The following is a 26,706-nucleotide window of genomic DNA, read 5'->3' as shown; positions in this document are numbered from 1 at the left end:
AGTAAATTCAAATGCTAAGAAAGGACCTGGACCTGCCAATCCCCTTATTTTCTTCCCTACCTTGGGCTTGGCACCCAAAAGAATAAAACAAGAGCAGTTGGACTTGGTGGTTTAAAGGGAATTATTTGGCAACTTCGAGGAAGTGAAGGCAGCACAGACCAAGGCAAGCTGTCTTCATGGAACATCACGTACCAGTGACTAAATGTCAGGACCCATCATTTCCAAGTGGTGACGTCTACACAGGTTTAGTAGTATGCTCATTCAGATTTAACCAAAAGACAAGCTTGACAGATTATCAGAATTTTTGGGGGAGGGCAGTGTGTGGAGTCAGGTAATTTTACAAATGACTTCATAATTTTTTTTTTTTAAAGCACAGCAATATTATCAACCTAGTGGTTTTTGCTATAGTCTATTCTAGTAAAATGTGAAATAGAAGTTCTGCCAAAAGCACAGAAAACATATCCAAACAAGTCATTATAGATTACATTACAACTCTAAAATAAAAATGTCTAAACATGTGTTTGTCCATTAGACTTTTTTTTAATTAATTTTTATTGGAGTATGGTTGCTTTACGGTGTCCATCAGACTTGAGTGCATTTTTGTTAACGCTTTCCTTGTGGAAGAAATCTGACTTTTTCTTATGCTACTTCCTTAACAATAAGTTACTATGGCTTTAACAAGTGCCTATGGGCTGGGTTCATAATTTGACGTTATATTCTGAAAAATAATTTTTACATTCCATCAACAACAGGAAAACATTAAATGATTACCTCTGTAAATTTGTTCCGATTGGCTTGCAAGCCAACTTTTACTACCTCAAAAGGGTTGACCACAATGGCTTCTGTTAGTCCAGATCCCAATCCAGCAATGGCAAAGGTCTAGAAAAATTAAGTCAATCAATACTTTAAAACAAGTCATCATGTGTATGGGGTTAAACATCCTACTCATTACACTGTGCAACTGAATGTTATAATGAGAATGGAGAAACTCACATAAATGCACCATATACCATTACTAAACAGCTTCAGATCTTGATTAGATGCTGACAATTCATGAAGAAGAAATTACAGAAGCCACAAACCACATCCTAACAATTCAAAATAAAATGTCAAAGCCCCATCAACAATGACTTTGTCCTTTAATGAAAAGAAAGGTTGTTTTACTTATTTAAGGTGGATACTAAAACGTCTGCACATGTAACAACTAAAAGAGAGTTTGACTCAAAAAAGGAGAGCTTCATTTTTAAACATCTACTTAAATACATGTATTGAGCCTATAAGAAATTCAAGGAGGAGAACCACAAATAAAATGCTTATAAAAAGCTGAATTTCAGGTAACCAAACGGTATAGCCAAAAATATTTAAATGTATAGCCATATTCTTAGAGTCATTATTCTAGGAAATTAAGAAACAAAAAAAACAGTTTAAAATTAATCCTTTATCTGACTTTTTAAACTGATAATTGCCCTATTCTTCTAGACCTAGAAGCTGAGGAATAAAAGTTGAGGTCAGAGATAAATAGGTTGTCTTGAAGGGCTCAGATAAAATCTAGAACATTTATCAAAAGGTGGCTGTGGGGCTTCCCTGGTGGCGCAGTGGTTGAGTGTCCACCTGCCGATGCAGGGGTCACGGGTTCGTGCCCCGGTCCGGGAGGATCCCACATGCCGCGGAGCGACTGGGCCCGTGAGCCATGGCCGCTGAGCCTGTGCGTCCAGAGCCTGTGCTCCGCAACGGGAGAGGCCACAACAGTGAGAGGCCCGTGTACCGCAAAAAAAAAAAAAAAAAAGGTGGCTGTGTATCAGGTTCTTATTTGTTATCTGTTAAGAACTTCAGCAGTAGGAAAGAACTTCTAGAATTTTCCACTGAGTAGAATGCTTAAAGGATTTTCAGAAACTTTGTATCAAAAATAACCACAACTATTAAAACGCACACACACACACACACACACACACAGAGCAGGAAAACAAAATGAAACAAAGCCTCAAACCTTCAAAAGAGATGCTGAAAAAAATAATTCTTTGGTGCTGAAGCTCTAATTTCAGGGGAAGAGGTAATACTGTATACAACTAGGAGAAAAAAAAAAGTCAATGAAGAGTAAAGAAGAGATGCTTGTATTCGGAGTCTCTAATTTCTTCAAAGTAGGAGACTAAAAGAGAAAAGGGAGAAAGGAATGTTCTATAACCTTAAAAGGGGAGGCAAGGTGGAACCAGGGCAGGATCCAGAGCCAGGAGGTCTGGGTTTAGGTTCTGGTTTTGCCACTTTATTGGCTGTGTGACCAGAGATGCCATGTACAGTAGTTTGGGAACAAAGTTACACGTGGAGGCTGAAATCAGCCTGCACCCTACTTGCCAAGCCAGAAAGGCATCAGTCAGGAGAAAGGGGCACCTTTTCATAATCCACACAAAAACACCGTTTGTGTTAGCTGCAGCTCTGTGTTTAAATCACTGAGTCTTTTAAAGAAGATGTGGTACATATATTCAATGGAATATTACTCAGACATTAAAAAGAATGAAATAATGTCATTTGCAGCAACATGGATGGACATGGAGATTATCATACTAAGTGAAGTAAGTCAGACAGAGAAAGACAAATATCACATGATATCACTTACATACAGAATCTTAAAAATATGATACAAATGAACTTATTTACAAAACAGACTCACAGACTTAGAGAACGAATTTATGGTTATGGTCGGGGGGAAGGTTAGGGGAGGGGGATAGATTGAGAGTTTGGGATTGACATGTACACACTGCTATATTTAAAATAAACTGCCTTTCCATGAAAAAAAAATCTGAGTCTTTTATAAGCCACTGTTTTCTCATCTGTAAAATGGAGAAAACAATATCTAATCTTTGATTTAATAAGGTTATTCTGAGGCTCAAAATAATGTGTGAAGGCCTTTTGTAAAGTGCTGTACAAAACCATTGTTACTGTTGCATGATGAGGAAGAATGGGATTGTATACAGATTCTAGGAGAGAGGGAATAACTAATGTTTTCCTTTCATGCCCCTTTATTACAATTTTAAACATATTTGTATAGGGTAACAGACAAAATATTTTATTCATTTACCTCAGACTTCCATCATGGAATCCAAAGGCAGAAAAAAAAAATACTAGTCCCAAACTCTTCTGACTGAAAAAGCTAAAATCCAGATGTTCAAGTTTTTATTACTATATGCAATCTTCCAAGTAATTCACTTTTTTGTTCTTCTATAAAACTCAGCTACATTTGCTGTCAGAACTAGTGTTCAGCAGTCCCTCGTCAAAAGAATTGATCAGCTATCAGCGGATCATGTTACTCAGATTGTTCCAGAGACCAGCGGTAACTGCTGGGTTCCCAGCCTCCCAGGCTTTTCATGTAAGAGCACTAGGGGACATTTAATGGCTGTTTAAGTGTCTAGCTGTATCAAAAAGAAACTGTAATAAATGAGTTCAAGAAAAGAGAAAAACTGTATACAGTTTGCATGAATTCGGTGAGAGGAGCTGAAGTAGCCAAATGCTTTTCTGTTTGAATTCTCAAGACAGAAGTGCAGTCTCTCACATGGTACCAATGCTTGACACAGGATCAGCCACGGCCCTCTGGAAACTGTATTTTACTGTCCTTTGCTAGGAAGATTTTTTTTTTTTTAGAATTGGCTTTTTTTTTTTTAATTTATTTGTTTTATTTATTTATTTTTGGCTGTGTTGGGTCTCCGTTGCTACGCACGGGCTCTCTAGTTGCAGAGAGGGGCTACTCTTCACTGTGGTACACGGGCTTCTCATTGTGGTGGCTTCTCTTGTTGCAGAGCATGGGCTCTAGGTGCGCGAGCTTAAGTAGTTGTGGTTCACAGGCTCTAGAGCACAGGCTCAGTAGTTATGGCGCACATGCTTAGTTGCTCTGCAGCTTGTGGGATCTTCCTGGACCAGGGCTTGAACCCGTGTCCCCTGCATTGGCAGGCGGATTCTTAACCACTGCGCCATCGGGGAAGCCCTGCTAGGAAGTTTTTAATCCTCTTTTTAACAAGATGTTTTCAAAGTAAAGGGAGACAGTCAGGGAAGACACTGAGGAATTAAAAAAAAATCTCAGCTTATTTCAGGACTCATGCTACCACTTCTCCTTCCGTGAGAGGCCGCTTCACAGCCCCCTTGTTTAAGCAGGAGGCTGAACCAGAGGTTTCTTTGTCATAAAACAAAGTGACACTATTAGGTTTCTTAATTGGATCCTTGCTAGAAAGGGAGTATGTATGATTTTTTAAATAGCAGCCACTTCTTCTTAATGAATCTTTAGAAATAAAGTAATGAAAGAGTTGAAGCTCAGAACTCTGCCCCTCTGGCTGAGTTCTAAGGTTCATAGCAGGTAAACTGGGGTATTTTCCTGGACGTTGGAAGACACATTGCTAATTGGAGGGCCAATGCAGATTTAGTTTAGTTTAGTTTTGTTTTGCTTTGCAGGTTTGGGGGAGAAATTAGTGCATTGGCTCTCTCTGGGGCTCTCGCTGCATGCATATTGATAGAACCTATTTGGTCAATATTATTTAACTTGTTTTGTGAAAAGCAGCGAAATCACAAAGAAGGAAAGGAGTGGCATCGGCAAATGTTCAAATCACCAAATGACTTTCATGTAATAGTTGAGATGTGTCATTGTAAGATCACTGTTCTCCCCAACTATAAAAGGCCCCTCAGCCTGCATCTGACCACAGAGTGACCTGAAGTCCTATAGTTAATACAGCTTGAGCAAAAGCTGCAAAAGTGACCTGTTAGGAAATAATTTTAGATACAGTGACTTTCACATAAATAGATATGTGCAGTATGTATGTAAACATACACATGTTTTGGCTTCAAAAGAGTCTTTGGCAAATGTACTCTTTATATTCTTGACCACATCTCATATGGGCCTTTCCACACATATCATTATTATCATAAATTCATCACTGGGAGCTATAAAATGGCCAAATTGTGAGTTATTAGGAAGATGGCTTTCAACAAGTAGCTGAACATTGAATAACTCGAATTCATATTTTAGTAGCTGAGCTTGGGGAATCAAAAGGGTTTTTGTTTCCAGATTTTGCTGTATGAAATAACACACACACTTAAGTATAATAAATACTCTCACTTACCAATGCTGGTGACAGTGACACATATCCTAGCAATTTCTTGTACTGCTCAAAGGTGAAAAACTGTGAAACAAAACCAAACCAGAGATTTATAACAATTTCCTGCAACAAACCTTTTAATTGACTCAAATTTCTTTAGTAAATCATTATATTCACCAGCATTCTAAAAAATGATAAACCATCAAACACAGTTTTTAATCCAGTCTTGGGTAGTTGCTATTGAATCTTACTTGAACATTCACATTTTCAAATGCAGCTGTAATAGCCTACAGAAGAGCTGATGGAATCTTTTATAGCAGTAAATGAACCATACAGCTTCCATTTACCATGACCATTTTCAGTTCCCCCAGACATCAATAGACTCCTTTTTTATGGCAGTGATTCAAAATTATAGGCATAGAGACCTGAAATCTTTGGTCTCCTATGTTTTCTCTGTGGCCTGCTTTCCCAGTGAATGCCCAATTTTCTAACCCATTTGTAAAAGACATCCACTTCTCAGCTTTAACTCGCATTTATACTGCTGTGTATCTCTACTGTTCCATGGGATTTCTAAACACTCAATGATGACGAAGATGCCATGATAAACTAGGGAAGGACCCAACAAGGACATCTAGTCCATCCCCTGCCTGAAAGTAAGACTGTCCTCAACCTCAGTGAAGAAAGAGAGCTGCTTATTCCTTCCTTAAAAATCTGACGATGATGAAGATTTTGTTGGTTCCTTCAGTAGATGATGTTTAATATAATTTTCTCCGTAAATGGATTTCAATGGAGGCAAATCCAATCAATCACTTTGTATAATATGTTCCAAATAAAGTTTTCTCCTCTCTTCTTATATTATATATTTTGGACAACGATCTGCTTGAACATGATGGTTTGCTCCTGGGGTCCTCTGTTAGGTAGCGGCCAACATCACTGATAAAACACACCCTTAGGTCCTGCTGGGGTCTGATTCTGAAGACCTCAGAAATGGCCTGGGTATTTTATGGTCTTAATATGTCTTCTACTCTATTACTTTATAACCCAGTACTGTGAGGCAAGAAATAAATATAGATTTGAGAGCCAAATAATATTCTGTTGTTACAAAGAGGTAGTTCCATGTAAACATGGCTCTCATGTATCTTTGGGCAGTTCCAGAGTCATTGCCATCACCAGATAGATGGATTCTCTTAAAGACTCAGCAGCTATTTTTGTGCTATGTTCCTTTAAACCAACTATGGATGTAGATTTCTGTAGAACAGGAATTCATTCATTCACTCATTCAACAAATATTTCTTGGTTCTACGCACTGGGGATGCAGCAGTAAACAAAGAGAAACCCCTGTCTTCTTGGTCTAACATTCCAGTGGATGGTGATAACCCTGAAACTATCCTAGTGTTCAAATAATACCACCAGGAACCACAACAGGTTTGATGAGCGATGCACTAGAAACGATTAAAAGGAAAAGGGTTATGATCTTGGGTTTAAAAAATAATTTATTTTTTCTTCCTTTTCATGGTCATCATTTTAACTATTCTTTGATAATCACCCTGCGTGGATTTTGACATAAGCAGTCCTAGGTTTGAATCCTGAATTAGCTATGGAGGCATAGCTTGACCTTTCTAACACTGAAGAACACAAAACTTCTAGAGTAGTCCTTAAATAAGAGAACTTGAGTTAAGATTTCTTGACATTCCTGGCACATAGGAGACTTTCAGAAAATCTTAGTTTCCATTTCCTTTCTTCACTTTGGATACTAAAGGAACCATTGATCCCTTATGTACATGTATCATTCATGAGAGCTTGCTGTGGTCTAGGAAACGTGCTAAGGCCTTTGGATGTGCTACTGCATTTAATCCATACAACATCACCAGGTAACAGGTAAGAGTACAACCATGATTCCCACTTGTAGATGCCTGTCCTGCAGCTAGTGAATGGAAGGATTGAGATTTCTCCCTAAGTCTATCTCCAAAGCCTGGGTATGCTCTTAACCACTACACTACACTGTACTGCTCACTGCTGAGCCATATTTTAGTGGTTTGGAAAGAGGTTCTCTGTGATAGAGTTTTCTTTCTGCTGAGGTCTTCTTGCCTTCCCTGACCTTGGAAGCTGAGTCCCTTAAGGCAGAAGATTTCAAACTTCTTTGACCACAATCTACTATTTACCATATTTATCATAATCTATTTACCCAGCACAGGTACACATGTACATGTAGTACACACTCATATTTATAACTGAAACAAAACATTGCTGTAAAACAATGTTTAGCTCTTCACTATGTGTAATGCATTCTGTTTCTACTCTATTTCATCAAAAAATTTTCTGGTGAACCACTACATCTAGTGACCCATCAAATTGATTTCAGGACTCACAGGTCATGACCCATACTTTGGAAACACTGCTCTAAGGAGTCTATGTGGGTTTGGGAAAGTTCTGGGAGATGATGGACCTCACAGAATGCCTCACTACCTTGCTCCCTTCCAGTGTGAGGATGCATTTTTTTTTCCTTCTGACTTTCTGTCATGACAAAGAATTAAGGAACAAACTGAGATCTCACAGGAGAAGTGTGGGGACATAGACTTGACCTGTCACTCTAAGCAATTCTCACAGGCAATTCCAAGTCTACACTTTGGGGCAATTCTAGGCTTTTCATTTCCCCATCTCTAAAACTGTTTTAAAAAAACTCCCACCAGCTGGTTGGTACTCATCAGCAGTCTGACTGGAAGATTCTGGTGAATGGCTAGGATGAAGTGATTCAGGTTCCTACAAATAAAGAAGCCTCACAGATCAGAGATAAGTTGCTAATGTATTAAATTCAAAAGTAATGAACAGGGACTCCCCTGGTGGCGCAGTGGATAAGACTCTGCGCTCCCAATGCAGGGGGCCTGGGTTCGATCCCTGGTCTGGGAGCTAGATCCCACACGCATGCTACAACTAGGAGTTCGCATGCCACAACTGAGGAGCCCGTGAGGTGCAACTAAGGAGCCCGCCTGCTGCAACTAACACCCAGCGCGACCAAATAAATAAATAAATATTAAAGAAGTGAATAATATATATTACATATTCTAATAAGCAAATAGTGCTTCAAACTAAAAATAAAAAATCTTGTTTTAATTTCTACCTTTGCAACCAAAGTCTAATTTACTGAATATAAAATAAAATATTATCTCAAGAAAGGAAATATTAAAATCTTTTAAAATGGATTTTCAATAATAGTAAATAACATAATGCCATTATAGTTTGAAACCAATATTAAATAAAAATATTCATTCATTCAACAAATATTTACTGGATGCCTCCCATGTGCAAAGCTTAGAAGACATTATACTACAACTATATTCTTAAGAACTAGTAGACTGTTACTTTAATTCCTTTCTATAGAGCACTGCTCTTTTACTTCATGATATTTCTTAATATTTCTCATCCACAACACTGGTTAGTGCAGAGATGTGATAAAGGTACCCTATCACATAAGACATGAGGTTACACTCTAAGGATGAAATTAGGAGGGTCAACGTGTAATAATGTCACCTACCCAGAGTCATGCAAATGTGTGACTTAAGAGGTTTGAAAACATTCGTATTCAGTCAAGGCTTTGGGAACCTTGAATATAAAATGTTGAATCCAAACTAATATGCTATATATAACCTATAAAGTGGAACCTTGAAATTGGTAGTCTGGTTGGATTTACCCCAGGAAAGGGGCTGGACCTCGGGGACAGCCCGTGTGGTCCCTGGAGAAGTGTCAAGTTGTGCTTCGGCAGGGGAGGTGGGTACAGTTTGCCTGGGCGACCCAGCCCTCCTGACGGCACTTTCCCCTTTGCTTTCATCCACGCTCACTAAGCAGTCTGATCACTAAGCTGACCTCCCAGATCGTCTATTCTGGGAGGCAGTTAAATTACCTGGAAACAGTTTGATCCATTTGGGTCTTACTTTTTTTTTTTTTTTTTGCAGTATGTGGGCCTCTCACTGTTGTGGCCTCTCCCGTTGCAGAGCACAGGCTCCGGATGTGCAGGCCCAGCGGCCATGGCTCACGGGCCCAGCCTCTCCGTGGCATGTGGGATCTTTCCAGACCGGGGCACGAACCCGCGTCCCCTGCATCAGGCAGGCGGACTCTCAACCACTGCGCCACCAGGGAAGCCCGGGTCTTACTTTTAACAAGTGGGACCTGAGCAGTGCTCAGACTAGGGTTAACTATTCCGCAATACAGAGGCAAACACCTTCTGGGTACACCTCTCAATACCCTGTGCATTTCTTTTCTTTTTTTTTTTTTTTTTGCATTACAATTTTTTTAAACATCTTTATTGGAGTATAATTGCTTTACAATGGGGTGTTAGTTTCTGCTTTATAACAAAGTGAATCAGCTATACGTATACATATATCCCCATATCCCCTCCCTCTTGCGTCTCCTTCCCACTCTTCCTATCCCACCCCTATAGGTGGTCACAAAGAACTGAGCTGATCTCCCTGTGCTATGTGGCTGCTTCCCACTAGCTATCTAGTTTACATTTGGTAGTGTATATATGTCCATGCCACTCTCTCACTTCGTCCCACCTTCCCCTTCCCCTTCCCCGTGTCCTCAAGTCCATTCTCTACGTCTGCATCTTTATCCCTGTCCTGCCCCTAGATTCTTCATAACCTTTTTTTTCTTTGAGATTCCATATATATGTATTAGCATACGGTATTTGTTTTTCTCTTTCTGACTTACTTCACTCTGTATGACAGACTCTAGATCCATCCATCTCACTAGAAATAACTCAATTTCGTCTCCTTTTATGGCTGAGTAATATTCCATTGTATTTATGTGCCACATCTTCATTATCCATTCATCTGTTGATGGACACTTAGGTTGCTTCCATGTCCTGGCTATTGTAAATAGAGCTGCAATGAACATTGTGGTACATGACTCTTTTTGAATTATGGTTTTCTCAGGGTATATGCCCAGTAGTGGGATTGTTGGGTCATACGGTAGTCCTATTTTTAGTTTTTTAAGGATCCTCCATACTGTTCTCCATAATGGCTTTATCAATTCACATTCCCACCAAGAGTGCAAGAGGGTTCCCTTTTCTTTACACCCTCTCCAGTATTTATTGTTTGTAGATATTTTCATGATGGCCATTCTGACTGGTGTGAGGTGATACCTCATTGTAGTTTTGATTTGCATTTCTCTAATGATAAGTGATGTTGAGCATTCTTTCATGTGTTTGTTGGCAGTCTGTATATCTTCTTTGGAGAAATGTGTATTTAGGTCTTCTGCCCATTTTTGGATTGGGTTGTTTGTATTTTTGATATTGAGGTGCATGAGCTGCTTGTAAATTTTGGAGATTAATCCTTTGTCAGTTGCTTCATTTGTAAATATTCTCTCCCATTCTGAGGGATGTCTTTTCATCTTGTTTATGGTTTCCTTTGCTGTGCAAAAGCTTTTAAGTTTCATTAGGTCCCATTTGTTTATTTTTGTTTTTATTTCCATTTCCATAGGTGGTGGGTCAAAAAGGATCTTGCTGTGATTTACGTCACAGAGAATTCTGCCTATGTTTTCCTCTAAGAGTTTTATAGTGTCTAGCCTTATATGTAGGTCTTTAATCCATTTTGAGTTTATTTTTGTTTATGGTGTTAGGGAGTGTTCTAATTTCATTCTTTTACATGTAGCTGTCCAGTTTTCGCAGCATCACTTATTGAAGAGGCTGTCTTTTCTCTATTGTATATTCTTGCCTCCTTTATAAAAAATAAGGTGACCATATGTGTGTGGGTTTATCTCTGGGCTTTCTATCCTGTTCCATTGATATATATTTCTGTTTTTCTGCCAGTACCATATTGTCTTGATTACTGAAGCTTTGTAGTGTAGTCTGAAGTTAGGGAGCCTGATTCCTCCAGCTCCATTTTTCTTTCTCAAGGTTGCTTTGGCTATTCGGGATCTTATGTGTTTCCATACAAATTGTGAAATTTTTTGTTCTAGTTCTGTGAAAAATGCCATTGGTAGTTTGATAGGGATTGCATTGAATCTGTAGATTGCCTTGGATTGTACAGTCATTTGCACAATGTTGATTCTTCCAATCCAAGAACATGGTATATCTCTCCATCTGTTTGTATCATCTTTAATTTCTTTCATCAGTGTCATAGTTTTCTGCATGCAGGTCTTTTGTCTCCTTAGGTAGGTTTATTCCCATATATTTTATTCTTTTTCTTGCAATGGTGAATGGGAGTGTTTCCTTAATTTCTCTTTCAAATTTTTCATCATTAGTGTATAGGAATGCAAGAGATCTCTGTGCATTAATTTTGTATCCTGCTACATTACCAAATTCATTGATTAGCTCTACAAATATTCTGGCAGCATCTTTAGGATTCGCTATGTATAGTATCATGTCATCTGCAAACAGTGACAGCTTTACTTCTTCTTTTCCAATTAGGATTCCTTATATTTCTTTTTCTACTCTGATTGCTGTGGCTAAAACTTCCAAAACTACGTTGAATAATAATGGTGAGAGTGGGCAACCTTGTCTTGTTCCTGACCTTAGTGGAAATGGTTTCAGTTTTTCACCACTGAGAATGATGTTGGCTGTGGCTTTGTCATATATGGCCTTTATTTTGTTGAGGTAAGTTCCCTCTATGCCTACTTTCTGGAGGGTTTTTATCATAAATGGGTGTTGAATTTTGTCAAAAGCTTTCTCTGCATCTATTGAGATGATCATATGGTTTTTAATCCTTTAAGTTGTTAATATGGTTTATCACATTGCTTGATTTGCATATATTGAAGAATCCTTGCATTCCTGGGATAAACCCAACTTGATCATGGTTATGTGATCCTTCTAATGTGCTGTTGGATTCTGTTTGCTAGTATTTTGTTGAGGATTTTCGCATCTATGTTCATCGGTGATATTGGCCTGTAGTTTTCTTTCTTTGTGACATCTTCGTCTGGTTTTGGTATCAGGGTGACGGTGGCCTCGTAGAATGAGTTTGGGAGTGTTCCTCCCTCTGCTATATTTTGGAAGAGTTTGAGAAGGATAGGTGTTAGATCTTCTCTGAATGTTTGATAGAATTCGCCTGTGAAGCCATGTGGTCCTGGGCTTCTGTTTGTTGGAAGATTTTTAAATCACAGTTTCAATTTCAGTGCTTGTGATTGGTCTGTTTATATTTTCTATTTCTTCCTGCTTCAGTCTCAGAATGTTGTGCTTTTCTAAGAATGTGTCCATTTCTTCCAGGTTGTCCATTTTACTGGCATATAGTTGCTTGTAGTAATCTCTCATGATCCTTTGTATTTCTGCAGTGTCAGTTGTTATTTCTCCTTTTTCGTTTCTAATTCTACTGATTTGAGTCTTCTCCGTTTTTTTCTTGATGAGTCTGGCTAATGGTTTATCAATTTTGATTATTTTCTCAAAAAGCCAGCTTTTAGTTTTACTGATCTTTGCTATTGTTTCCTTCATTTCTTTTTCATTTATTTCTGATCTGATATTTATGATTTCTTTCCTTCTGCTGACTTTGGGGGTTTTGTTCTTCTTTCTTTAATTGCTTTAGGTGTAAGGTTAGGTTGTTTATCTGAGATGTCTCTTGAGGTAGGATTGTATTACTATAAACTTCCCTCTTAGAACTGCTTTTGCTGCATCCTATAGGTTTTGGGTTGTCGTGTTTTATTGTCATTTGTTTCTAGGTATTTTTTGATTTCCTCTTTGATTTCTTCAGTGATTTCTTGGTTATAAAGTAGTGTATTGTTTAGCCTAAATGTGTTTTTATTTTTTACAGATTTTTTTTCCTGTAATTGCTATCTAGTCTCATAGCATTGTGGTCAGAAAAGATACTTGATACAATTTCAATTTTCTGAAATTTACCAAGGCTTAATTTATGACCAAAGATATGATCTATCATGGAGAATGTTCCATGAGCACTTGAGAAGAAAGTGTATTCTGTTGTTTTTGGATGGAATGTCTTATATATATCAATTAAGTGCATCTTGTTAATGTATCATTTAAAGCTTGTGTTTCCTTATTTATTTTCATTTTGGATGATCTGTCCATTGGTGAAAGTGGGGTGTTAAAGTCCCCTACTATGATTGTGTTAATGTCAATTTCCCCTTTTATGGCTGTTAGCATTTGCCTTATATATTGAGGTGTTCCTATGTTGGGTGTATAAATATTTACAATTGTTATATCTTCTTCTTGGATTGATACCTTGATCATTATGTAGTGTCCTTCTTTGTCTGTTGTAATAGTCTTTATTTTAAAGTCTATTTTGTCTTATATGAGAATTGCTACTCCAGCTTTCTTTTGATTTCCATTTGCATGGAATATCTTTTTCCATCCCCTCACTTTCAGTCTGTATGTGTCCCTAGGTCTGAAGTCGGTGTCTGTAGACAACATATGTACGGCTCTTGTTTTTTTATCCATTTAGCCACTCTATGTCTTTTGGCTGGAGCATTTAATCCATTTACAATTAAGGTAATTATCAATATGCACGTTCCTATTACCATTTTCTTAATTGTTTTGGGTTTTTTTTTATTGTAGGTCTTTTCCTTCTCTTGTGTTTCCTGCGTAGAGAAGTTACTCTAGCATTTGTTGTAAAGCTGGTTTGGTGGTGCTGAATTCTCTTAGCTTTTGCTTGTCTGTAAAGGTTTTAATTTCTCCATCAAATCTGAATGAGATCCTTGCTGGGTAGAGTAATCTTGGTTGTAGGTTTTTCCCTTTCATCACTTTAAACATGTCCTGCCACTCCCTTCTGGCTTGCAGAGTTTCTGGTGAAAGATCAGCTGTTAACCTTATGGGGATTCCCTTGTATATTATTTGTTGCTTTTCCCTTGCTGCTTTTGATATTTTTCCTTTGTATTTAATGTTTGATAGTTTGATTAATATGTGTATTGGCATGTTTCTCCTTGGATTTAGCCTGTACGGGACTCTCTGCACTCCCTGGACTCGATTAACTATTTCCTTTCCCATATTAGGGAAGTTTTCAACTATAATCTCTTCAAATATTTTCTCAGTCCCTTTCTTTTTCTCTTATTCTTCTGGGACACCTATAATGCGAATGTTGGTGCATTTAATATTGTCCCAGAAGTCTCTGAGACTGTCCTCAATTATTTTCATTCTTTTTTCTTTATTTTGCTCTGTGGTAATTATTTCCACTATTTTATCTTCCAGGTCACTGACCCCTTCTTCTGACTCAGTTATTCTGCTATTGATTCCTTCTAGAGAATTTTTTATTTCATTTATTGTGTTGTTCATCACTGTTTGTTTGCTCTTTAGTTCTTGTAGGTCCTTGGTAAATGTTTCTTGTACTTTCTCCATCTATTTCCAAGATTTTGGATCATCTTTACTATGATTACTCTGAATTCTTTTTCAGGTATACTGCTTATTTCCTCTTCGTTTGTTTGGTCTGGTGGGTTTTTACCTTGCTCCTTCATCTGCTCTGTGTCTCTCTGTCTTCTCATTTTGCTTATCTTACTGTGTTTGGGGTCTCCTTTTCTGCAGGTTTGTAGTTCCCGTTGTTTTTGGTGTCTGTCCCCAGTGGCTAAGGTTGGTTCAGTGGGTTGTGTAGGCTTCCTGGTGGTGGGGACTAGTGCCTGTGTTCTGGTGGATGAGGCTGGATCTTGTCTTTCTGGTGGGCAGGATTGTGCCCAGTGGTGTGTTTTGGGATGCCTGTGATCTTGTTATTATTTTAGGCAGCCTCTCTGCTAATGGGTGGGGTTGTGTTCCTGTGTTGCTAGTTGTTTGTCATATGGTGTCCTGCACTGTCGCTTGCTGGTCATTGAGTGGAGCTGTGTCTTAGCGCTGAGATGGAGATCTCTGGGAGAGCTTTCGCTGTTTGATATTATGTGGAGCCGGGTGGTCTCTGGTGAACCGATGTCCTGAACTCGGCTCCCCCACCTCAGAGGCACAGACCTGACACCTGGCTGGAGCACCAAGACCCTGTCAGCCACACGACTCAGAAGAAAACGGAGAAAAAAAGAAAGAAAGAAATAAAAAATAAAATAAAGTTATTAAAATAAAAAATAATTATTAAAAATTAAAAAATTAAAAAGCAATAAAAAAAGAAAAAAAAAGAAAGAAGAGAGCAAGCAAACCAAAAACAAATCCACCAATGATAACAAGCACTAAAAACTTAGTAAAAAAAACAAAAACAAAAAACACGGACAGAACTGTAGGACAAATGGTAAAAGCAAAGCTATACAGACAAAACCACACAATGAAGCATACACATACACACTCACAAAAAGACAAAAAGGAAAAAAACATATATATCATTGCTCCCAAAGTCCACTGCCTCAATTTTGGGATGATTCGTTGTCTATTCAGGTATTCCACAGATTCAGGGTACATCAAGTTGATTGTGGAGATTTAATCTGCTGCTCCTGAGGCTGCTGGGAGAGATTTCCCTTTCTCTCCTTTATTTGCACAGCTCCTGGGGTTCAGCTTTGCATTGGCCCCACCTCTGTGTGTAGGTCGCCTGAGGGCGTCTGTTCCTGCCTAGACAGGATGGGGTTAAGTAGCAGCTGATTAGGGGGATTTGGTCACTCAGGCTAGGGGGAGGGAGGGGTATGGAATGTGGGGCGAGCCTGCAGCGGTAGAGGCTGGCATGACGTTGCAGCAGCCTGAGGCGTGCCGTGTGTTCTCCTGGGGAAGTTGTCCCTGGATCACGGGACCCTGGCAGTGGCGGGCTACACAGGCTCCCGGGAGGGGAGGTGTGGACAGTGACCTGTGCTTGTACACAGGCTTCTTGGTGGCTGCAGCAGCAGCCGTAGCATCTCATGCCCGTCTCTGGGGTCCGCGCTGATAGCCACAGCACGCGCCCATCTCTGGAGCTCGTTTAGGCGGTGTTCTGAATCCCCTCTCCTTGCGCACCCTGAAACAATGGTCTCTTGCCTCTTAGGCAAGTCTAGACTTTTCCCAGACTCCCTCCCAGCTAGCTGTGGTGCCCTAGCCCCCTTCACAACGTGTTCATGCAGCCAACCCCAGTCCTCTCCCTGGGATCCGACCTCCGAAGCCCGAGTCTCAGCTCCCAGCCCCCACCCATCCTGGCGGTTGAGCAAACAAGCCTCTTGGGCTGGTGAGTGCTGGTCTGCACCAATCCTCTGTGTGGGAATCTCTCCGCTTTGCCCTCCGCACCCCTGTTGCTGCGATCTCCTCCGTGGCTCCGAAGCTTCCCCCTCGCCACTACCCGTCTCCGCCAGTGAAGGGGTTTCCTAGTGTGTGGAAACCTTTCCTCCTTCACAGCTCCCTCCCACTGGTGCAGGTCCCGTCCCTATCCTTTTGTCTCTGTTTATTCTTTTTTCTTTTGCCCTACCAAGGTACGTGGGGGAGTTTCTTGCCTTTTGGGAGTCTGAGGTCTTCTGCCAGCGTTCAGTAGGTGTTCTGTGGGAGTTGTTCCATGTGTAGATGTATTTCTGATGTATTTGTGGGGAGGAAGGTCAACTCCATGTCTTACTCTTCTGCCATCTTGAAGGTCTCTTCCACCCTGTGCATTTTGAGGCCTCCCAGTTTGGCTGCTGGGAACAGACACTGTTCCCAGCCTCGCGTGACTGCCCAGCACTGATCCCTTGAATCCTTCGGACAGCTGTTTCCAGGCCTTGCTTGTTTCCTCATATGTGCTCAGGTCAGCTGAATACTTGAGGCGTCCCTCTGCAGACCTTAGGTGTCTCTCTCTGTGCAGCTCTCTCCTTCTCTGGTGCTATGGCCTGGGAGCTCTAGGTGCCTTGCCCTCCCTGGCCTCTCAGCTCCTTCTCAACCCAGGGAGTCCACTGGTTGAGGGAGTCAACTGGATTTTTCCTGTGTGTCCCTGGAAACTCTCTCAAGCCAGTGACCTGGGGCAATCCATAGGGCTCATCTCATTTGTTTTCCATCTCAGGTATGACTCTCCCTCCTTGTCTTATGTCCAATGTCTTAAAAATTGTGGTTTCATATATGTTGTTCATTTTCTGTTCTTGCTGTTTCAGGCAGGAGAGAAAATCTGGTCCCTGTGACTTCATCTTGGCTGGAAATACAGTGGTGAACAAATAGACTTCACAGTATATCAATATAATCTTTCATGAGTTTGGTTAGCATTAAGCAGTCCTTGAGAATCTGACCATGGAATAATGGTGTTTCTGGACCTGTGAAGCTCAAGACTAGATCCTGGAACGTGGCACATTGTTCCTGCCATCCCTGAGTAAACAGCTGGTCTCTTTCTGAGGTCTTCATTTCTTTTTGCTAACTACAATACTAATTCTGTCTTCATTTGTGAAAGGGGAAGTTTCATTTATTTAGCATAAATGAATCTTATTATTTTAATGATGAATCTCATTTCAAAGAATAAAGTACAGAAAAAAACAACATTATCTGTTTCTAGACATTGTCTGTTTATATACACACACACACATAATATTCAGGGAGCATATATATGTATGTATGTGTGTGTGTATATCTATGGTCTCTGAATATTTTTTCAAAGTAAACTTTGATGACATCCAATGAAGCAGTTTTTGATGTATGAAACTGTTGCAATCAGATGATCATTTTCCTCACAAATACTAAGATAAAGTATCTATAAAATGAGTGTTTTCATAAATTGTGCTGAAAAACTAGTGCTATCCATCTGGCAAAGACACACTAAACTCGAAGTTATACTTAAAAAGCCAACGTACTTACCATATGTCTCAATAATTTTAAGGTAAAATCTACTTGAAACAACATGTCTGGGACACATACACCATATCCAGTTGCCCAGAAGTTCATCTGTTAACCATTGTTCTGGCAGGGAGCATTGCTTTTTTTAAGTAGAGACTAATTCAGTTTTGTAAAGCTCAAGTTTTTTTTTTCTTCCATAAAAGACTGTTCAACATTGATAAACCTTAATCCTCTTAAAGTTTAAATTGTATCCAACATACAGTATTAAGGAAAAGTATTCCATGAAAAACTAATTATAGTTTACTTTATTTATACACGTAAAACTCTGAACAAATGAATATATTATTCCATGGAGACAAAGTGACTTTCCTTTTGAACAGGAACTATGCTCTGTTTGTTTACTTGGGCAATCTTTTATCAAGTGAAGCCATTTCATAATTCAACTCAGCCCTCTTGTGTACTTTGGTGAACTTTTTCCAGATTCGCTATTGCGATTCAGATCCTTTTCTTTTTTTTTTTTTTGATTCAGATCCTTATAATGAAATTTGTATTGAAGTAATAATATAAAATCACAAAAACTATGGCAACGAAGAGGATGAATTTACAGAGAAAGCATGTTTTAAAGCTTTGCTTTCTGAATCCTAGACCTGAATTAAATCCTATTAAATCACCATTTTCACAGGATGTAAAAGTCTGGTGTCTGTGTATATATGTTGGGTTTTTTTTTATCATAATTTTTAACTCAGTCACCCTCTTAATTAACTGATATAAGTATATAAGCTGTTTTTCTTACCTTTCAGGAATGTTGGGAACACAAATTGAGTAATGTATGTGAAAAAAACTTTATGTCATTAGCTGGAAAGGAAGTCTTTCAGTCTAAGTTTATGTTATCCTTATTATGGAAAGACAAAGCCATATTTGGTGATGTCAGTGGTGTGGGGGGAGGGGCAACGCCAGTCAGAGCCACTGGGATCAGGACTTTTGTCTGAAAGAACTTATAAAAGCGCGATCAGATTTAGTTCTTTCTCCCCAGAGGTCCTGCTAGATCTCCATGTTCTTATCCAGATACGGAACCAGCAGGTAGTACATAAATGTCCATAGTTATAAGATTATGCAGCAGCCGCATAGCACAGGGAGATCAGCTCGGTGACCACCTAGAGGGGTGGGATGGGGAGGGTGGGAGGGAGACACAAGAGGGAGGAGATAATATGTGTACATATTGCTGAATCACTTTGTTATACAGCAGAAACTAACACACCATTGTAAAGCAATTATACTCCAATAAAGACGTTAAAAAAAAAAAAGAATGGAAATGAGTGTAGTGGAAGTAATGATTTTGTAAAAACCAGAATAGAGAATTTTAACAGAGGAGACCAGGGGGAAAAATGAAGTTAGCACACCAAATAAATGTGCTATATGAGAATCATACACAAAGAAATATAATGTCTTAGTGTGCTCTGTTCATGAAATGAGAATGATTTAAGGAGAAAGGCTTTTCTACCTCGCCTCTCTCCTCTCCTCTCCCTCTCTCTTTCTTTAATAATTATTGCTCCAAAGGCAAAGTTATGAATTGCCTTGAGAAAAAGTTCAAGCTCTTTTGTGGCTGCTGTGGTTTGATTACATGAATTTCATTCACCACTGTGCTTTTTGTATAATTTCCCCATTAGAAGGGAATGCCTTTACCTGGAAAAAAATAATCCACAAATCAACATAGCAATATTTGAGAGACTGACCAAGTCTAATTATGATAAAAATTGTTACAATTTAAAAAATTTAAGATTTTTTAAAATTTTAGAAGTTTTAGTATTTTATGTTTAATTTCCATTAATGTCCCATAGTTTATGGTGGGATGTGTTGATGCTGAAGCTCTTACTACAGTCTATTTTCAGTTGGTGGGAAGGCATACAATGTTTACCTTCACTGCTCTTTTTGGTGTTTCAGCCAAGATGGGTGGCAGAATTCCCTTGTAAAAACCGAACAACCTATTGGAGAAATAAAAAGATTTATATAAGTAAGGGAATTAGGAAACAGGTGATTGTGCTGTTGTTTATGGATAAAGCAACTAATCTTAAAGTATTTCCAATTATTCAATGTAGCACATCAGTCATGAAATCTTCCTTTGTTTTAATTCTAAAGTGAAGAGATTATGATATCTACTATGACATTCAGAAGAGGAATAAATGATACTGAGACTGGAACCCCTTAGGTAAGTTGCTAAACATAATCATGAGTTGTACCTTAAAGCTAAAGTCAGCCCTCCTTAATCTAAGGAATCTTGAATTTATTTTTCCAGTTGTGTGGTTGGTAGTAGCCTCAAGCTGTCTACCGTCTTGCATCTCCTCCCTGTGGTCACCAAATGAGGTTAGTGCTATACCTAAGCCCACTAGACTGAAACTTCTGAGGCTAACCAGGAGATGAAAACCTCAACTTTAGGTTTACTAACACAGGGGAACTAACAAACTCTATGGCTGTGGAACTAGGGCTCCCAGCTCTGTCCTGAATTAGTCATAATTTTTTTAACTTCCTTAGTGGAGATGCAAGGAGGTCAGGGAGGGCTAATTACAGGGACATACGCTGCTGACAGAAGAAATGTCAAACTCCCCTGCTGATATGCAATCTCACAGGGCATGGGACAGCTATTGTTGCCAATACTGAGGGACTCATGGTTACATATTCAGACATTTTTAGGAAAGAAAAGAATGAGTGCCATATGCTTATGATAAGTTTTATAAAAAGTCACCACTTACTTCTCGCTAAAATTTAAGATTCAAAATTTTATATTTGTCTGTCCTGGAATCTTTACATATATATATGCTATACCCTCATTTAAACCTGAAAATATTTCAACAGAAGAGAATATTCTGCATCATTTTCTGGGATAATCAGTTTCCCTGGTGAACCCATAAGTGGCTACAGATAAAGGCAGGACTCAACGTGTTCCTATTTTAGGATATACATTTAATATCCTAGAGAAAGCTGGAACTTCTCTGATTGACCCATCAAACTTCACTCCAGCTCCCTTATTTGGGTTCTGCTTCTGGCTGAGCTTCTGGAACAATAACGTTAAGAATTTATTCAGATTAACCCACTGTGCCACCGAATCCAACATGGTGACCTCTTTTTTTTTTTTTTTTTTTTTTTTTGCAGCACGCGGGCCTCCCACAGCTGTGGCCTCTCCCGTTGCGGAGCACAGGCTCCGGACGCGCAGGCTCGGCGGCCATGGCTCAAGGGCCCAGCCGCTCCGCGGCATGTGGGTGTGCACGCATGTGTATGTAACCAGGACACAAATATTTGTTAAGATTATGGATTTTATGAAGAGGAAGAAAGGAATCAAATGATCCCCTGATGTGGTCTTATTTTGTCCACTATTTTCGACCTAATGAATAGTACTAGCATTTGTATATAGGAAGTAAAGCAGAATCTGCTTTGAAGAACTATGGGAATTCATGAATTCCCCCCACCTCCTTTCCATTCCAACTACTGATGCCTGAAATTCACTTGTAAAACTTAAATACTCTTTGTCATTTAAATTTCATTATAAATTAATTATTATATAATTTTCAGCATGAGAGTGACGAAGCATAGGTTTGGTCTTCCTAAAAGATAAATGTGATTTTCCTGAATAGAAGTTCTATATTTATAATAAAAGACATTATTAGTTCTGTTTTTCTTGGGCTGATTTTTTCACATCTGGAAGAGTATGTCTGGGTATAGGGGGGAAACAAAGAAGAACATTTAAGTAAGTAAAGCTTTTAGGACAGAGTGTCCTGATTAATAGAGGTACTTGAAATCCCATACAATGGAGAACAGATATAGGACGAACAGTTGCTCAGCCTGGAGAAGAAAGAGCTTAGGGACAAACATGAGGAACATGATGGATCTTTTGAAAAATGAGCACGTAGGAAAGAGATTAGACTTTCCTGTTTGTTTCCAGGTGGTAGAACTAGGACCAACAGGTTCAAGCAACAAGGAAAGACACATTTTTGGCTCAGTGGGAGCTTAATACGAGGAAGTACTTCTAATAATCTGAACTATTTGAAGATAGAATGGACTCTCTTGAAAAGTGTGAGTTCCTTTTGGTATGCGGTCAAGCGGTCTGGATGGCCACTCATCATGGATGCCAGAAATGGACGTACACAGCAATGGAAGGATTTGAGGGACCTTAAGCTTGGTTTACTCCAATCCTCAGATTTTGTTATTCTAAGAAAAAGAACAAGAAGACATGGGAAAGCACTTTTCTGAAGAGACAAACTCTGCGTTACTTTAAACTTTTGCCTAACGTGGAGCACTGCTTCTCTGGAGGACGACAGAAGTCTTATAAGCAACACAGAAGGTCTTCATTTTTAAAATGATGAGAGAAAATATTAAAAAGAGGTGTAAGGCAGGAGGGAAGAAAGGCAGCTGGGAGAGCCATAAGGATTTAATCTGAAAAGAGCTGGGAGGTCCAGAGCCCTCTGCTTCATGTTGGCGATGCTTCCTTGATGCGTCCTCTTTCTCCACTCTCTGCTCTGCTCCTTTCATGTGCAATCATCTTCCCCTCCCCCACCAGCTCCAGCCATCCCACCATCCTGAACTCTCTAATGAGGAATGAAGAGCTTTAAAGGGAGATTCTCAAGGACCATGGGCAACGTTTGCTGGCAAATGGGAAGCTAGAACTATGTACTTCCTTGCGTTATTTTTACAGTATATTCATGCAATATCGGGCAACTCTGGAATAGCCAGGCTGGCACCTCTTCTGCTGAGAATTGCCCCACCCAATTTTTTTTAAACCACTGGAACCAACGTATTAGTACAATATGATACTGCTTGTAGGCAGTGGTTGACTGGGCATCTCGCTAGATGGATCCAAGTGGTATCCTGCCTCTGTGCCCCAGCTAATCAGACCCAAGCAGTGCTTTTCTCCAGGATTTTGGAATTGGAATTGAAAAGGTCAGCCTCACTCTGTGTGGCTGAAGCTCTAAGATATAAAGCTAGAATATCAACAGCAGTCATGTTTTCTGTCAGTCTGCAGTGATAAGAAAGAAGGAAGCCATCGTTCAGGGAAACAAAGAAGAAAGATAGAGAAGTTCTGGTACTGTGAGTGTGATCCTGCTGACAGGATTTCTTTAAGCCTAGTTACACCGTGACCCTTCTTAAATACTGACATTTCCCTTTGCTTTTGATCCTTTGAGATACCCAGTAACATTTATAGTAAATTCCTTTATGTACTTACAACGCAAAGTCCCGGATCAGGAAATTGGTCCCTACAGCCAAAGTGGCTGCTGCTGTACCTCCGTACCACGCCCTCTCCCACGAAAAGCGTTCGGTCAGGTAAGAGTGGCACTTGGGCCAATCCAAAGAGTCACACCCAAAATGTGATCAAGAATGCAAATCTAAACTACAATGAGGTACCACCTCACACCAGTCAGAATGGACATAATTAAGAAGTCTACAAATAATAAGTGTTAGAGAGGGTGTGAAGAAAAGGGAACCCTCTTACACTGTTGGTGGGAATGTAAATTGGTGGAGTTATTATGGAAAACAGTATGGAGGTTCCTCAAACAACTAAAAATAGAGTTGCCGTATGATCCAGCAATCCCACTCCTGGGCATATGCCCAGACAAAGCTATAATTCGAAAAGATACATGCACCCCTATGTTCGTAGAAGCACTATTTATAATAGCCAAGGCATGGAAATAACCTAAATGTCCATCGACAGATGAATGGATAAAGAAGATGTGGTATATATGTACAATGGAGTACTACTCAGCTATAAAAAAGAATGAAATAATGCTGTTTGCAGCTACATGTATGGACCTAGAGATTATCATACTAAGCGAAGTAAGTCAGAAGGAGAAAGACAAATACCATATATCACTCATATGTGGAATCTAAAATACGACATGAACATATCTATGAAACAGAAACAGACTCATAGGCAGAGAATGGACTTGTGGTTGCCAAGGGGGAGAGGGGGTGAGGGAGGGAAGAATTGGGAGCTTGCGATTAGCAAACTACTATTTATAGGACGGATAAACAACAAGGTGCTACTATATAGCAAAGGGAACTATATTCAATATCCTGTGATAAACCAGAATGGAAAAGAATATGAAAACAAATATATATTGATATATGCATAACTGAATCACTATGCTGTACGGCAGAAATTAATACAACATTGTAAATGTAAATCAACTATACTTCAACAAAATTTTTTTAAAAATGTGAGCAAGAAAACGTGGGTAAGGCCTCAAGCTGATGACATATTTTTCTGACTTGATTAGATAATTACTGGAAGCTTTCCTAATGTAAAGTATGATATACAGATTCTAAAAAACCAAAAGGACTTGTAATGTTTTATGAAGAAGATACTTTCTTTTTGGCTAAAGAACTGATGTTTGTACTCACATGCACTGTTCATTCTGCCAATTTTTTCTGTGTTCATGTAATTTTGGCTTGAAATACAGAGCATATAGCTTACCAGGACAATAAGCAGGGAAGTTAAGAGATTTGTGACACCCATATCAACATGCTTTATCCTGCTTACTTCCCAGTACATCCAGTCGACTCCCTGAATGAATGGAAAGTGAGATTCTAATGTCTACTGGAAAGACAGTAAAACCACCACGGTGGTTTGTTTTTTCTTGTTTTTTTGTGTTTTTTTTTTTTGCAGTACGCGGGCCTCTCACCGCTGTGGCCTCTCCCGTTGCGGAGCACAGGCTCCGGATGCGCAGGCTCAGCGGCCATGACTCACGGGCCCAGCCGCTCCGCGGCATGTGGGATCTTCCCGAACCAGGGCACGAACCCGTGTCCCCTGCATCGGCAGGCGGACTCCCAACCACTGCACCACCAGGGAAGGCCCACCACAGTGGTTTTAAGTTTTGACCCACATCAAGCCAACTGGAGAACTCTTTGGAAGAGACACAAGAACCAACGCAAGACCTCCCATAAAACTGTTGTATGAACTGTATGCAAGCCCTCATATATCGTTTCTCAGAGTTGTTTCTTCTAAAAGTTGTGAGTTCGATTTTAACTATCCTGTGTAGGAAAATGGTAACTTGGATGTGTACAGACTTTTGCTGACATTGTTATAAGTAAAAATAGTCAAATTTGTTGAATGCTTAATATGGACTAGCCACTCTGTTAAGAATAAATATATGAAGGCATATGGACATATTTAATCTCATCCAACTCTCACAACAATCCTTTGAAGTAGCAATAATTATTTTCTTCATTTTGCAGGTGAAGCCTGTGAGCCTATCACTACCGAACAGGCGACTCAAATCAAGTTCCACTGTCCTCACAGTCTCTTTCCTTGACCACTGAGCTGTAAAGGTATTGTAGTTTTTCTTAAAATAAAATCATTTTTACAAACACCTCTGAAAAGTCAAGTTATTTCTGTTGCAAAAATATTTTATCATTTCTTATTTTAAGAGGAAGGAGAAGAAGCAATTAAAAATCAGGTTTCTAGTCCATTTCCATTCAATTCTCTTTTAAAGTAATATACCACACTACCTGCACAACTGATAGATCTGGGCTGAGATGAACAGGATCATTTCCTGGGAAAACTTTTGGGTTGTTTATTAAATATTTTCTAGGTGGATCAGATGAGAAAAAAAAAGTAGGCCCTAGGATCAACTTTTTTTCCCCATAGGATAAAGTTTTTCCCTTAAGAGAGACACCAGGATAATTCTGTCAGTGTGGGGAAAAGTCAATGCATAGTTCAGTAATATAATAAAACACAGAAATATTAATAAAATAAAAACTGTTGTTATCCAAAAAGTCAGCGGGGAGCACCTTTGGCTGCTGACTTAACAGATACCCTCCTCACCCCTCCTTGTTCCTTGAGGTGCAGGTATTCACTGTCCCTTTCTCCAGTCCAGGGGGTGAAGCAGAGTTCTTCAAACCTATCATGGTGGTCCCATTCCTTACTAGTGAGTGGGCTGAACATGGACATATGACCCAAGCCTAGCCCATTGTACCAGCAAAGAGGGAGGGATAATGCTGCAAGTCTTGGATTTCTAGCCTAAGGAAAAGAGCACATAGGAAGAAAAGCCCCTCTTTTCCACTAGATGTTGTCCTCACTGCATGAGATCCCTGTGTACCGTGGCCAAGTGAGATATCATTGCCCACAAGCTGAGCATGACCATCAAAGGCAAATAGGACCTGGACCTTGATAACATCCCTGGGCTGCTCAATGAACCAATCTTGGCATCCTACCTCCAGATTTCTGGTTATGTGAAATTAAAAATAAACCTTTACTATTTGAGCTGCTTCCAGTTACATCTTCTGCTAACCTACGGCTAAAAGCATTCTGATACAAACAGCTTTAACACCACCATTTCTGAAAAAGTCTTAAATTGTAATTCTTAAATCATAATCATAGTGAAGATAGTTGTTAAATGTTAAGCAAAGCACTTAGAAGGAGATTGTGAAAACCATTTTGAAAATGTTTTTAGATTATTTCTTTCAGGAGCCTATCACGCATTAAAACGCTATCCCATCAGGATGATTACTTGTGAAAGAGCCCCCACCCTGCAGATGGAATGTGGAGAAGTTCACAGGCAAAAACGAGGATGGAGCTCCAGGTCTCCAAAGCCATTCGATCACGACGGTTCCCATACTGATTGAGAGTTGTTATTCAGGAATATCGGTGACAAAGAGTATTACAATACTGGATCACATTTGTTTTTAATTGTATGATCAAAACAGGCCTTGTATTACTTATGTACATCTATAAAATGAAGATCAAAACTGCATTGCACGTGTTCTTCTCAAAGTCGCAGCTCACACATAGCTTATTTGAAATACAGATTTATGCCAAACCCCACAAAATAATTTTACCCCTCATTTCCCCCCCACCCCCCCTTTTTAAAGTGTGAAGCTATTTAACGTATTGGGTGGCTCCAAGGTCATACACCAACTAGTAAAAAAATGTTGATTGTACAAAGCAAGGAGATGTGGAATTTTCTTTGAGTTCCAGTTGATGGTTCATTTACAAACCCTGGAAGAAGCCTTCCTGCTGTCTCTCATTGGTAGGGACCAATTTTAGGTTACCTTGTCTGAAGT

General features: G+C 39.5%; 1 protein-coding gene across 2 annotated transcripts in view; it reads right to left on the bottom strand.

Moving 5' to 3' along the window:
* The window catches only part of SLC25A21 (solute carrier family 25 member 21), a 520,681-nt gene that overhangs the window by 54,608 nt on the left and 439,367 nt on the right, over positions 1 to 26,706 (bottom strand). For both annotated transcript variants that reach the window (XM_065872078.1, XM_065872079.1), the window contains exons 4-6: positions 19,574 to 19,640; positions 5,100 to 5,159; positions 772 to 879 (exon numbers count right to left, since the gene is read on the bottom strand). In XM_065872078.1, coding sequence (XP_065728150.1) covers positions 772 to 879; positions 5,100 to 5,159; positions 19,574 to 19,640 — 235 coding nt within the window. The remainder of the gene's footprint in view (positions 1 to 771; positions 880 to 5,099; positions 5,160 to 19,573; positions 19,641 to 26,706) is intronic.

Source organism: Phocoena phocoena, chromosome 2 (genome assembly GCF_963924675.1).
Source record: "Phocoena phocoena chromosome 2, mPhoPho1.1, whole genome shotgun sequence".
NCBI lineage: Eukaryota > Metazoa > Chordata > Mammalia > Artiodactyla > Phocoenidae > Phocoena > Phocoena phocoena.
Note: the sequence above shows the minus strand (reverse complement) of the source record. Positions and strands in the feature narration are given on the sequence as shown.